We start from the raw sequence: 15135 nt of genomic DNA on the forward strand, positions 1-15135 counted from the left end.
CCGCCTTCCTCTCCACCCTTCCCCATTACGTGAGAGATCTCTATACAAATGTGAGAAACTATAGCCCAGCGTTGCATCCCCAACAGTCACCGCCACCCACATGTGTAAGTGGCCTGTGGAGCCATCAGAGTCTAGAGCTCCTAAGAACACTTCCAGAGCTACCTAAGCTCCTGCTTAGAGCTGACCAGGCTCTGTGGTCTAAAAGAGGGGAGTGTGGCTGACCCACCAGGGAACTTAGGTCCAGGACGGTTCTTCTCTGGAGAAAAGACTTTCTTGCCACCTCAGGGTAGCTTCAGGCATATAGGACTCCCATGGTGAAAGCAAGGCCCTGGTGGGAGCCCAAAAAAGGTCCTATGCCCACCAGCTCCAGATCAGCCCCAGATACCAAGCAGGGTAAATGCAGCTGACCTCCAGGGAATGGGAGATGGAACCCCTGACCAGAGAACAGAAACCACCAACGAGCCTTCATCTTGAGATCTCGTGAGATGGGATGACAGACCAGGACCAGGCTCCCCATGACCTGCAGAGCCCTAGGACGTGAAGGGCTGGTCCTGGAAGGGCATCCCTGGTTCCTGCAGAGGTGCAAGCAGCCTCAACCACCCTGGTCACCTTCCTCTCCTCCTTGGAAATGTAACAAGAGAAGTCATGACTCAGACTCCAGTGGCCTATCCTTGGGCTCATCGACACGGGTAAGTTAGCCCTGGTCTCAGACACAGGTTCAACAAGCAAAAAGAAAAGTGCAGACAACCAAAGGAGCCCAGGAAGAGCCCAGAAAGAGCCCCAGGAAGAGCCCAGGAAGAGCCGAGGAGGCAGGACTCTTTTCTCCTCAGGGGTCCTGGGAGGGAGCTCCAGCCTTGTGGCAGATTGGAATGAGGGGCTAAGTGCCCTGGTCCACAGGTCTGAGGCCCTTACAAGGGAGGACACAGGTCCATCTGGCCTGGCTTATGCCTGCTCACCCCATCAACCTCCTCCCAGGGTGCCCTGGACCCCTCATCATTTCCCACCACACTGACAGATGGTTTATAGCCCGTTCCAACCAGCTAGGCCTCCTGCCACCTGGGACGGGGAACTCAGGCCCCAGCAGAGGCCCTTGGGGTCCTACCCAGGGCATTCCAAGGCAAAAGGCTGTGAACCAGGATTTCCAGGCTGTAGACCAGAGGTGTTTCGGGAAGAGGTGAGGGGGAGGCCCAGGCTGCAGCTACGTACACAGCGCCGTGGTGAGCCGCTGTGGCTGGTTGTAGTGCACCATGGCCACGCACAGAGTATTCAGGGCCACCACACACAGCACCACCCAGTAGAAGCTCTGCGCCTTCACCATGCGCCGGATGAAGAACCGGAACATCTTCTCCTTCCTACGGAAGTATGACGAGCTCTCCGTCTTCCCGCTCTTGAGGCTGGCACGGGCAAAGGGGGATCCTGGGGGAAGAAGGGGTCACTGAGGACACACTCTCCCTCCACAGACATGTGCCCCATGGACACGCTTCCCCGCCCATCTCAGAACTCTCCCATGGGCACCTGTCCTAGCCCGGGCCTGGCCCAAGGCCCGAGTCCTGGTTGCAGGCACCACGTGTGTCAGACCCTGTGTGCTACTGGCATTTAGCTGATGACCCCTACACATCCAGTGAAGGGTCTTGACCCCAATCCCATGTCACAGATGAGGGGACCAAGAGCCTTGTCCCCACAGTCACTAGGCTCCTAATGGCCTCAGCACCCCAGGCCACCTTCCAGCAGCCCCAGCCATCCCAACCCTTCTGTGGGCCTCCCTCTCGCTTCAACTTGGATCAGCAACCACTGCCTACCTATTTTTTAATTTTTTAATTATTTAAATATTATTTAAATTTTTATAATTTAAGTATATAAATATAATATAAAACATTAAAATATATTGTTTCATTTTTTAAAAATATTTTATTTATTTGAAAGAGAGAGAATACAAGCAAAACAGTACAAGCAGGGAAGCAGCAGAGAGAGAGGGAGAGGCAGGCTCCCCACTGAGCAGGGAGTCTGACATGAGGCTCGATCCCAGGACCCTAGGATCATGACCTAAGCAGAAGGCAGACACTTCACTGACTGAGTCATTCAGGAGCCCCGGCCACCTATTCTTAAGTACTTTTACTAGAACTCAGCCAAGCTCCCTGGTTTGCCTCTGGTCCACGGCGGCTGTCCTGGTGCAGAGGCAGAGGGGAGGCAGAGACACAGCCTCACATGGTCTCTGGAACATTTGCCTATGAAGCTACCACAGCCTACCCATGCCTCCATGTGCGCAATCCCTCTGCTCTGCTGTGACAATAAGTGTGAGATGCTTCCCACTGCTGGTTTCTTTCCACAGCTGGCTGCTCCTCAGCTTCACACTTGGACTTTGATGGCACCTCCATAAAACACCCTTCTGTGGGTGCTCCTTCTGAAATATGGTCATCGGCCCCCCAGCAATAATCACAACTCACACCATCTGCCCCCATATTGGCTTGTTGACCTGTTCTGTGCCCCGCTTCCAGACCAGACCACACATTCTGTGAGGATAGGAGAGGACAAGGCACTCACTTCAGCCCCACGTACTCCTTGACAAATGAGCCAAGGGTGGGTGGTGAGTATGCATGGCTGTCTCTCAGCATGGGCTTCGGGTCCCCAGATGAGAGTGTGGAGTATGTGTGTGTGTGTGTCCTGCGATGTCCTATGGACATGCACATACATGTGTGTGTGCACCCAGACTCCTGGTAGCACACTAATAGCATTTTGGGACTAGTATCCTTGAATTCACTGAAATGAGAACAGGCCCTGAGGTCTTTGGAGAGACTTATCTGTATGCTGACCAGCTGCATGGGTGCGGAGATGCTATGTACAGCAGCCCCAAACACAGAAAGTGGGCCCAGAGGACAGGATCCATCAGCCAGCCCTCTGAGGACCCTCACAGTACCCTAGATGCCAGACCTCATCTATACCCATGGAAGACATGGCCCCATCACAGCCTCCTGAGAAGCCAGGACACAGCCTCACAGTCTATGTCCAGCCACCAGCCACTGCCAATTAGTCAGAGTGACCTCATTCAACAAAACCTCTTGGCCAGCCTTACTAAGGGCTGCAAAGTGCCAAGGCCACAGCCAGACACACCTACTCCCTCCTCAAAAATGGCAGTAGGGCCCCAAGGAAGGCAGGCAAGCAGCCCCAACAAGGAAAGACCACATGTGCAGAGCCATGCACAGGTCCACCTGGAGAACCCACAGGCTCAGATGTCCCAGCACTTCCTGAGATATTTAGAAATGAAGTCACACGCATACACTGCAGAGCACACACCCACACCCTGACCACCTCACTGTCAAACACACAACCACTATGTGGAATCATACAGGGACACACCTGTGAGCACACGCAGGGTCACTCTGGGAAGGAAGGTAAAGGGGACATGTGACTCATATGAACCACTTTGTGCGTACACGTATAGCCAGCGAGACAAGCAGCAAGTTCTCCAGGGGAGGTTCCATGGCCATCCCCACCTGGCTCACTGGACCTGCCCAGTAAGAACCAGTGAGCCCTTGCCATGCAAAAGGCCTCACGGGAATGCTGCCCTACCACAGCTTCTGACTCCCAGCCCACCCAAGCCCACATGTAAACCACCACACAGCTTCACCTGTCAAGGCAAACCCAGTGGTGTCTGCAGCCACAGTTGTGTAAAACCACGCACCCCTGCTTAGCTCTTGAAGGCCCGCCCATCCCCCCACAGCACACTTCAAGGGATGGGATGGGGAGGGAGAGCCCCGGCACTGCACAAGGTGCTCCCTGCTCCGTCCCGAGGGAGAGGTGTTTCTACACACATGCCACGGCACAACTAAGGACAGAGACCTGCAGCCTCCTGGCCTCCACTTGGTCAGGGAACAGGGAGATACAGGCACACACCACACAGGCACTGGGTCTCTGGAGACAGGTGCAGGCCCCAGAGGACAGCCTTTCCCAGCAGGCAGCCAGTGTGTGCTCAGCTCAGCTCTGGACAGTGAGTCCGGCCCAGCTCTTTGGTGAAAGCAGGGGTCCACCGTGTACACGGACACACATCATGTCAGAACTGTAGCTCTGGGAGGGAAAACCGTGAGAGACTAGGACTGCTTTTCCTCACACTGCGCGTTTTCCATATTTACCTTAATCAGTGTATATTCTTTATAATCAAAAGGCTTATTTCAAGGAAAAGAACGTATCATCAAGCTAGAAGAAATCAAGAATCAAATCAACCTGTGAATGACAGCAGTTAAACATGAGTGAGAATGATGTTCGACTGAACGCAACATCTGGATCTCTTTCCCTCATGCTCAAAAGGGAGTTCATTAGTTAAAATAAAATCTATGCTGGCCCTGCACCCATCCCTTCCACAAACATGTACAGTCTTGTGTCAGGCCCTAAGCAGCAGTGAGAAGACAGAAGGACTAAGATCCATCCCTGCCCTCAGTAACCCCACTAGAGGCCCATGAAGGGACAGAGGAGAAATGTGCGTCCCCTTCCTGCTCAGCCGTTACACTCACCAGCATGGGATGATGAAAGTGATGTTCAACAACAAGCCACAGAGACACAAGCCCTGTCCCCCCTGCCCTGGGCACACAGCTTTCTACCTGTCACACAGCCTAGAGAGTCCTCACTCAAACACAGATGGCAGGTAACCTGGACCTCGCGGGTTGGGTAGGAGTCAATGGACGATGGCATGGGGGCTGGCACATGGGCCTAAGCAACAGTGCTGGGATGGAGGGGCGACAAGCCAGTGCCCGAGACATGGCTGTGCTTGGACATACGGACAGATGGAGAAGGTGTCTTTCCTCTCTCCAGCCCATGCCCAACCTGTCCCCAACCGGCCCCCAACCAGCCACTGCTGAGGTCTGAGGCCCCGCTGGGGACCCCGGAGGAAAAGTAAGCAAAATCCCAGGGACGGAAGTATAGCACCAAACCTATCAACAGAAAACTGAAGGAGAGACTTTCTGGAGAAAAAAGTAAATTCCCTTCAGCAGATGAAAGGAAAGGAGCTTCTGTCTTAAAACCCTAAGAGTCCTGAAGGACAAGCATAAGCTGTGTTGAATGAGGGCAGAAACTGTGAGGGACACAGGGTGAGACAGGAACCAAGTGGAGATGGGACCAAAAATACTGGGATTCCAGGTGCAAAACCATAAAGGAGATGAGCTCATTACACCAACGGGAAGGCGCTCTGTGAGGGGTGAAGGAAGGCTCCTGACCCTGCCAGCAGGGGTGAGGCCAACAGCACAGAGCAGGAGGAGGCCGCACAGAGGAGCACCCGGGAAAGCAGAAGCCGTGGAAGCCGCAGGACAGGGCCTCTGAAACCAACCCCATGCGCGTGAGCAGCCACCTCTGCAATGGCAGCAACCATAAGGACCAAGGGTTCTGGAGTAGCAGCCATAGAGACTGAGGACAGCCCAGGGCCACAGTCCTCAGACAGGGAGGGAGAAGGAGGTGGGGAGGGGAGGGAAGGCGGGAGGGAAGGAAGAGGGAGAGGGGCAGGAAGGCAGAGGCAGAGCAGGTCATATCTTGACCTTTGGGGCACACAGGAGCAGGCTGATGGCAAATAGAGCAAGTCCCTCATGGACTGGATGGTGAATCCCGTCAGTAAGGACACAAGACCCCGCAGTGAAGAAGCTCCAACCCCGGGCGCAGGGGAGGGGAGCAGTGAGCAGGGTGGATAACTGAACTGGATGCAAAGTGCGGAGCCTGCGGTCTAGGCCGAGAGAGGCCACCACGCAGGCATCAGGCAGACGGGCGGCACTGCCTCTGTGTCCTCGCAGGTAAAGAAGAGACAAAGAACAGGTTGCACATTTGGAAGAAATTGGGAAAGTAATAATAAAGTCAATCAAAATAATGTAGAACTTGATGAAGATCCAAGTGGATGTCATGACATTTAAGACAGGAAGTGTAAAATCGGGAGATTTTATGTGATAGTCAAGGCCTATCAGGTATGTGTGATCCAAATTTGTAAACCAGACCACAGCCTGCCAAGCGGAGAAGAGCAAGAGCAACGTGGCAGGTCCAGGCCCCAAAGGCCCAAACCCTCACCACTGGGTGTTTCCCCGCCCCCCAACAGCCTCTCCATCTAGCCCCCCAACCCCCCATGGGCTCTCTGTCCAGCCTGCAGTGTGCCCCCCGCCCCCACAGCCTCTCTGTCAGCCCCCGGTGTGCCCCAGGCCCTCCTAGCCTCTGTCCAGCCCCCAGTGCACCCCCCACACTCCCAAGGCGTCTGTCCAGCCCCGACCCCTGGGGGAGTGAGTCTCCCCCAACTACACGTTGGGCGGCACACCCTGTGTGCTCGCCTTCAGAAAGCACCCAGACCCCGAGGCTCCCGCGCCTCCTTCCCTTGGGGCCCCGCAGCGTCTCCCCTCCACACACCCTCCAGTGGCCCTCACCTCCCATGACCTCATCCCCGTGGCACTGAGCCCCCAGCCTTTCCAGCCACACGGGCCTCTCTGACGGTCTCCACCTGTGCTGCTCCCTCCTGCTTGTTGCCGGAATGTTCTGACTTCCTCGCTTCCTTCAGCTTGACCCAGAGGCAAGGACCCTAACTGTCCCCGAGGGTCCTTCCGAGGCCTTTCTCATTAAACGCCCAAGCCCCTTAGCCCTCCCAGCCCTTCTCAACTCTGCCCTTTTCCGGGGGTGATGCGCTGCATACGTTTCCTGTTATTTTGCTTGTGATCTGATGGCACCCTGGAGGAAAAACCATGAGAGGAAGGGGCGCTGTCGTCCTGGTCAATGCTGTCGCCCCAGCATCGGGAACAGCGACCCACACACCATGAACACACGGTGAGAATGAATGAACACACGGTGACAGCTGAACACAGGACAGATGAAGAGAATGATGAGAAAAGTGCAGGTGACTCTACAGAAATGAGTGTGAAACGCTGAAAAAATGGAAGATTTCCTCACAAAGCATGATTTATAACACTGGTCCAAGTTTCTTTTAATTTTGGGTTCACAGTTTTATCTCACCTCTGAAGAACAGATTGGCTAGATGTTATTAAATTATTCTAAGCCATAGAAAAAGACTTTTTAAAAAATCATTCCAATTATTGCTACAAAATCAGAATAAAAACTAGGTAAACTCGGTATTTAAATATAACTACGTGATAAATCTGTAAAAATTGCAACAAAAGTCCGATCCACCACACACATTAGCCTCTTATTAATTAGCAAACACAAACCGCCCGAAAGAAAAATGGACAGGATATACAAAGAATCACCGAAACCCAGATTCAAATGGGAAAATTGACGTTTAAAAAGAGACTCACAAATCACTGGTAGTGAGTGAAATGAGAACGGCAGTCCTAAAGAAACATCGTTTTATCATCATCAAAGTGGCGTCAAGCCAGCAGACATCACACATGGCTCTGGCACGGACTGGAGGGGGCATGCTAGGAGTGAGGAGCCACTGCAGGGACAGAAGCCCTTGGAAGGAAGCGCAGGTGCTTACAGGGTTCAGTTTTCACGATGAAGATAAAACAATCTAAAAATAAATTAATGGCCACGGACAGAGAGCAGCCCAACGATCTATAGTGACCCCACAGAGCACCATGCAGCCGCTGCTGAGGTCGAATGACAGTCAGGCTTCTGGGGGTGTGGTCTGCAGCTCGTACTGAGAATCCGTGTGAAAACACTTCTGTAACATGCAAAGGTCTCAGAACTCTACATGCGTGTATGCGCACGTGCATGTGTGCATTTATGTGAGAAATGGGTAGATCCCAAGCTACTGACAGGTGCTCAGTGGGCCTGAATGAGAAAAAAAAAAGAGGGAGATAGATAGATGATGACTGGCAGGTGATGAATCAATAGATACATAGATTGATAGATGATTGATGATAAGTGATACATAGATTGGTAGATGGAAAGAGACACAGGACATGGATAGATTGATAGACACACAAGTAAATGTGCTCGTAAGTGTGATCATGCCAGGAGAGCAGACCTTGACCGTGGTGCACTCACTGCTGGAGACCAACACCAGCTGCACAGTGAATGACCCAGTGCCTCAGTGAGCTGCTCCCTGCCACGCACACCCTTCTCCAACTGCTGAGGCAGAGACCCCCGGAACATGTAGTAACAGGGTGCTTGGTGGGAAAGGCTTGGCATACCAGCCACGGGATGGAAATCAAAGCAGCTCCGAGTGATGAAAATAACCACAGTTGTTCTTCCACTGTTAGAGATGCGGACGGAGCCAGAGGCCCAGGAGCACGGATGGCAGGCAGGGGCTGGGAGAACCTTTCGGTCCCCATGGAGGGGTGCATGCGGCCCAAGGCTCAGTGTCCACACAAGGGTGGCATAGCCAGGGGCAGCAGCAGTGGGCAGGGGAACTTCTAGGAGCTGTACATACTCTCCCTCACTGGCTGCGGGAAGGACAGTGGGACACACACAGCAGGGCAGAGGGTGCTCTCCCTGCTGCCAGGAGCCTGGATGCAGGAGGAAGGCAAGGAGGGACCCTGAGGGCTGGGGAGTCCAGGGAACAGGCAGGAAGCCAGGTGCATCCTCTATACCCCATCCGGACAGACACCACCCAGCTAGAAAGACTCAGAGACTCACCAACTGCACAGAGGTCAGGAAACCGGTCCTCTCCCTCCTCGGCATGGATCAGGTCATTCCGGCTCTTCTTCGTGGCTGCTCTCTTCAACACTGCTTTAAACAACGGTGGGGAGAGGGGACGGCATGAGCCAGTACAAGGTGACCCCCTCAGGGCTGGGCTGTCCTTGAGCTGAGGGTGTATCTGTCTTCCGGGGTCCCCCATCCTGGCCCCTAGGAGCCCCTCTGGGTCTTTAGAGCAAAAGGGACAGGGATTTGCCACAGAATCCCACCTTCCCTTTCTCCACACCGCTGCCAGCGGGAAGCCCCAGCTCCCAGGGAGATCAGGCCAAGGACAGAGCTGCAGCCAGTCATCCAGCAGCCCACACGGCAAGGCCAGGTGGGAGCAGGGACCAGTCAGGCCTGTGGAGGGGCCAGCGCAGACCAGTTAAAGCTCCAGCTGCAGGTTCTACAGAGGCAATGGCAGACATGGCCAACCTCTCTGGCCTCTGCATCAATGTAAAAAGAGGACAGCCTTCCCGCCACTGAGGCTGTGCTAGTAGCCTGACTGGTGACTATGGCCACACTGGCCGCCCTGGTCTCAGTGGCCCCAGACTGCCAGGAGTCCTTTCAGGGCTGCATGGAAGCCCTATCATCCTGAGCCCTGTAGACAGATGCAGCTTGGCTTAAACCTGATGGAAAGCTTCTAGAAGCTGCAGCGCCCAACAGAACTTTCTACAATGATGGAAATGATTTACATCTATAGTGACCAACATAGTAGCCTCGAGCCCCATCTGGCTATGGGACGCTTGAAATGTGGTGGGTAAGCCCGAGGAACAGGACTTTCACTTGTATGTGACTGCAGCGCACTTACAAGTACACTGGACAACACAGCTCTCGGGACCATACTGTGGGCACGGGCTCCTCTGGGTCCCAGGCTGACACTTTGCAGGTGTCTGAGCCCCCCAGCAGCTGCATGCACTCTGGTCCATTGCACACAAGCCCCCAGGAGCACGCACTGACCTCCAGATAGGGCTCCACCCAGGACTGTGCATGATGTGACAGATGGCAGCAAGAGCATCATGCATCGTCCGTGCAAGCATGCACACACATCTTGCTAACAGCATTGACAGTGGTCACCTACCATCCAGGGGGGACTTCTCCTCCGCATTCTTGTCCTCCTCGGCCAGCATGACTTCCTCTGCGAGTGACACATAGCCTCAGGTTGGAGCCTTCCCGTCCCTACCCCCAACCAGGGCCCGCTACCCAGAAACACACAAAGATGAAGGTGCCCCTCTGCTGCAGGATCTCACCTTCTCAGCCCTAATAGCTCCAGCAGCCTGTGGGGCTCATGGCAGAGCGTCTCCTACTAGGACAGACACCCTCTACATATCCCGCAGACAGTGCCCTGAGGGGGGCCTGGCCTATTTCCGTGTTCCCATCACCCCCCACCCCCAAGAGCAGCCACCCCACTAGGTGACAAAACACAGCAGGTGCCCCATATGGAGGAAGGAATGCTGGTCTGGGGCGGGGGTGAGGGGTTAGACAGAACCCCAGGGCATGGAGCACAGGGCAGGCTCACGTCAAGGGCAGGGCACTGGAGTCTGACAGGCAGAAACTAGCCCTTGGCTGGGCCAGGCCAGAAGCCTCCATTACAAAGGCCAGCGTCCCCAGAGCCACATAAGAACACACCTCAGACGTCTCAGCACCCCTCCCCTACTCTGGCGTCACCCTCCCCAGGGCCCTGACAGTTGGGGGGGGCCACAAGCATAGCAGCAGCCCTTGGTGCTCACCGGCTTTGAAGATCCACTCCAGGTACCCGTTGAGCTCCCGCTCGATCTGCTGCTGGCGGCGGAGCTTCAGGAATGCCCGGCGGTTCTCCACCCTCTCACGCTCCTTGGCAAACTCTCTGCATTGTGCAGGGGTCGGAAAAGTAAGCAAATCAGGTGAGTAGTGAGCCAGCCACCAGCCCCACGACACAGAGGCAGACGGGGCCAGGAGGCCACATCACCACAGCCTCTGCCAACCTGACCCCTCCTTCCTCATATCCTCCCGCACAAGGACAGCACTTCAGGCCCCAGAGCGGGTGCCAGGGACAAGGACAGGCCAAGGGCACACCCTCCGAGGCTAGGTCCTGCCATTGGCCATCCCACAGAGAACTTCTGTGCGAGAACTGCCCAGAGGACTGGCACTTTGCTTCTTCTGCTGGTTCAGACCCGGAGCCCTTGCTGGGAGGGGAAAGGCTGACAGGAATGGAGCCAGAAGGGACTGGATGGGGGTCAGCCAGGCATGGAAGGAAAACATTCCAGAGCCCCTGCAGCCACCTCAGCCAAAGCTGCAAGGCTCACAGTGACCAGGAGAGAGATCTCTGCCCACCTTCGTCCTCAGCACCCCAGCCCAGCCTCCCAGCCCAGCCTGTAGGCTCCTACAGGCACATGAGAACACCCCAGTACCCATGCACACATGCACCCTGTGTCCAGCATGGCAAGCCTCTCAGCCCAGGCTTGGGACAAGACCAGGTCCCCAAAGGACAGATGGGCACACCCCACTCCAAAGCAGTGATGTATGTTCTCAGCTGAATGACTATTTCTCCTCCAGAAGAGGCAGCTTCTGGGCTTAGAGCCCAGCAGGCCACACAGCCGCGGCAAGAAAGAGAGAGCTTGGCTCTGGCCAGCACTGACCCAAGCCCATGACCAGTGTCTACCAGGGCCCGAGCTATGGCAACCCTGGCAATGAGAGGAGCCAGCTCCTGCCTGGACCTCCCATCCCTCCCAAGCCCCAAATCTGCGGTGACACAGGGCTCCTCCCCTCTGTCCAGGCTCTCTGCCTTAGCCTGATGAGGGCAGGTGGGCCAGGGGTGCAGGGGTAGCACAGGGACACCGCTTGAGTCTGTCTGAGAGCCCCCAGCAAAAAAACGCTGCAGCCATCTCTCCCTTGCACAGAGCAGCCACTTCTTACATGGCAGCCAACAGCCTGTCCTCCCTGGGCCTCAGTCCTCACTGCTAGGAAAAGCCACAGGAGAAATTACTGACCCTGCTCCTCCCAGATGCTTTGGGGATGACAGCCTGTGGCATGAAGGAGCACAGGGCTTGTGCCCTCCCAGCCCTCCCAGGAGCTCCTGCCCAGAGTCCGCAGAGCCATGGCTGGACCGAGCCTGCACGGTAAGCTTTCCCCGAGTCTGGTTCTAGAGGCCGAGTCTAATTACTGCAGCCTGGAGTGCAGCCGGCATGGGGCCCACAGGCAAGGCACTGACTAGGGGCCTTGCCGTGCCCAAGCCTGCCCACACCTGAAGGAGAATCCAGGAGTCCCTCTGCTGGGCCTGGATGGCCAAGGGAGGGCTCAGCTGAGACTAATTGGGAAAACCATCCCACATCACCCCATCCTCAGAGGCCAGGATGCTCACAGGTGGGAAGAGGCTGGGAAGCCACAAAGTTCATGGCCCTCCTCAGTGAGGAGCCACACAGCCTCAACCCCTCAGTCCTTTCTGCACATTCTTCAGGGTAAGCCGCACAAAGCCACCCCAAGCAGGCTGCTCTCCCAACTCACCATGAACCCACTCATGTTCCTACCACCTCCCCACTGTGCACTGTCCTCAGCACAGAGCCCACGCTCCACACAAGACTGCCGTCTGCCAGCCCCAGCACCCTCTCCCCTCCACACCTTCTGGTTCCAGCTCTAAGCACCCTTGCAGCACACAATGTGTCCTTCTGGGTAGCCCAGAGCCTCTACTCCAGCTCTTCTCTGCCTGGGACACCCTTTCCCCTCCTTTGCTACATTCACTGCTGGTCTCCCTTTGGGTCTCAATGTAAATGCCCTTTCCTGGGCATTCTCTGAGCCCCAGGCCTCCTCTGGATTCCCTGTGCAGCTCAAATCATGGAATTCCATCAGACGAGAAGTTCTACATGCATCCACTGGGCTGTGGGTTTGCCTGTCCCTATGGAGGTGCTCGGAAAGACATGCCAGTGACATACCCCTTACAGGACAGGATGGAGGCTAAGGACACATTCCAGAGTCAAAGCAAGCAGGCCTTGGCCTCCAACCATTGTCCTCTCAATGGCTGTTCCTTTCTAGGCCCCGTGGATCTACCAGGCTCTCCCCGAGCCTACCTCAGAAGCCCTGGACCTGAGCAGGAATCTTCAGGGTGGGCAGGATGGAGATATTCTTCTCCAGCCTTACAGGGAGTATGATACCAAGGTGGTGACAGAGCACAGACCAAGCCTTCCCTACACAGCTTCCCCAGACTGGTGGAAGTGGGGGAATCCCCAAACACCAGCCCCATGTGCCCCTAAGCACCAGCATGTCTGTAGCCAGTGGCCCCACTGTGGGGTCAGGAACCACCTCCCTTCAGGAAGGAATCCCAACCCCTCACCCTCTCTGGTTCTCTCCTGTAGGAGCTCAGCACAGAAAGGTATCTGGAGAGGAGGAGCAAACCAGGGGCCAAAGTGACCACAGGGATCCCAGTGACCACTATAGACAGGATATAGGGCTGCTCCCCACTCTCCACTCTACCAGGGAGGATCCTCTAGGCACCAGGGCTGCCAGCAAACCACACCATGGACCCCAGTGAGATCCAGGAGCAGCCCCTCCACCATCATCAGGGGCCAAGGTGAAGGCCAAGGGTGAGATGGAGGTAAGGAGTCCAAGAGAGAGTCAGCATAGTAGCACAGAGGAAAGGCTGGCCAGAGCTCAGGATAGTGGGAGTGGCCACCACAAAGGGTGGCCATGAGGCCAGGCCAGGCCCTGACATCACACATGCCCATGTCTGACTCTACCACCTGTCCCCTTAGCCTGAGAACACAGAGGGGCAGGCAGGCAGCACACAAGCCCACAGGGCCTCTTACCCTGAGAGCACACCCAGCACCAGGTTGAGCATGAAGAAGGAGCCAATGATGATGAGAGGGATGAAGTAGAGCCAGTTCCAAGTGTTGCCAGCTGCATCATTTGTCTGCAAGCAAAAAGGAGATGAGGAAAAACAGGTGGACAAGACACATAGCCTGGGCTGTAGATGTGCCCTTGACCCCTCCTCAAACACTTGGCAGGGCCTAGGCAGGGAGAATTCAGGTATTGGGGGGTCCAGGTAGGGCCCACATGAGATCTGCCTGCTCTTGCCCCACAGAGCTTTTTTTGGAGCTGTCTTGGAGCTCTCAAAGAACCAAGGACAATTAGCACTCCTAGTCACTGCCCAACAAAGCTAAAAAGCTAAGGAATTGTTCCAGGGAGCCAAAGACTTCCAAGATACCTGGAAGGCTGCATGCCTGGCCTCCGCTTAGATACCTTCCTCATTCTTCCCAGGCTACTGGACATACCAGTCAGCTCTAAAGACATTTCTCTTGAATGGGGCCCACAGGCCCCAGGCCCAAATCTAATCTGTCTATAGTAGCTTCCATAGCTCAGAGGCAGTGAGCCCTATGCCATATTTCCCCCATATCAAGAGCAAGCCTACAAGTTCCCCAGGAACAGTTCTTACCATGTGCCTGGCTTAAGCCAGAAGCCAGCACTCATGTATGATCCAAAAACAGAATGCAAGGAAGGGCATCTCCCAGATCTTTTGACTTTTATATAGCCTGGGTCTCATGATATGATACCAAGTGTCCAATTTTTAACTGAAACTCATTTGCTATGCCAAGAACCAGGAAAACCACAAACTGAATGAAAAAAGATAATCAATAGATGCCATGATGGTTAATTTTATGTGTCAACTTGACTGGGCCATGGGGTCTCCAGATATTTGGTCAAATATTATTCTGGGCGGTTCTGTAAATGTGTTTTTAGATGATATTAGCATCTTAATTGATAGAGTAAAGCAGATTGCCTTCCATAAGGTGGTAGACCTCATTCAATCAGTTGAAAGTCTAAAGAGAAAAAAAAAAAACTCCCCTCCAAGTAAAAGGAAATTCTCTAGTAGACTGCCTTCAGACTTCATCTGCACCATTGACTCTGTTGGGTCTCCACCTGCTGGCTTTCAGACTGGAACCATAACACCATCTCTCCCGGGTCTTGAACCTGCCAGCCTGAACTGCAGATTTAGATTTACCAACCTCCATAATCACAAGAGCCAATTTCTATTAATCAATTGGTCAGTCTCTCTCTTCATACATATCTATGTATGCACACACATATATACACATCTTACTGGTTCTGTATTTATGGAGAACCCTGACTGGTGCATATTGCCAACACTAAGATGACAGAGATGAGAAAAGTATCAGACAAAGACTTTAAAGCAGCTATCATAAAAATGCTTTAAAGAGCAATTATGTACACAGTTGAAACACACTCAAAAATAGAAAGTCTCAACAAAGAAATAGTATCAGCAGACAAGTAGAAGATATAAAGAAGAACCAAATGGAAAACTTAGAACTGAAAACCACAATAATCAAAATAAAAATCTAAATGGAAAGGCACAGCATCAGAACGGAGGAGAAGGGGGGAAAAATCAGTGAACAGTAAAAGGGAACAAGAGCAGTTACCTAGTCTGATAAGCAGAGAGAAACTGGATTTAAAAACTAAAACAAACAAGAAAATCTCAACAACCTGTGGGACTATTAACAAAAGATCTAACATTCATGTCCTCAGAATAGCAGAATACAGGACAAAGAGGAGGAGGCTGAA

The 15135-nt window shown here is 54.0% G+C and overlaps 1 protein-coding gene across 1 annotated transcript in view; it reads right to left on the reverse strand.

The window, feature by feature from the left end:
- The window catches only part of CACNA1B (calcium voltage-gated channel subunit alpha1 B), a 197860-nt gene that overhangs the window by 120403 nt on the left and 62322 nt on the right, over positions 1–15135 (reverse strand). Inside the window, exons 7-11 of the mRNA XM_055334477.1 lie at positions 13365–13468; positions 10317–10432; positions 9668–9724; positions 8548–8637; positions 1207–1416 (exon numbers count right to left, since the gene is read on the reverse strand). Of these exons, the coding sequence (XP_055190452.1) occupies positions 1207–1416; positions 8548–8637; positions 9668–9724; positions 10317–10432; positions 13365–13468 (577 nt within the window). The remainder of the gene's footprint in view (positions 1–1206; positions 1417–8547; positions 8638–9667; positions 9725–10316; positions 10433–13364; positions 13469–15135) is intronic.

The sequence above is a fragment of the Nyctereutes procyonoides genome, unplaced genomic scaffold (genome assembly GCF_905146905.1).
Source record: "Nyctereutes procyonoides isolate TBG_1078 unplaced genomic scaffold, NYPRO_anot_genome, whole genome shotgun sequence".
Lineage (NCBI taxonomy): Eukaryota > Metazoa > Chordata > Mammalia > Carnivora > Canidae > Nyctereutes > Nyctereutes procyonoides.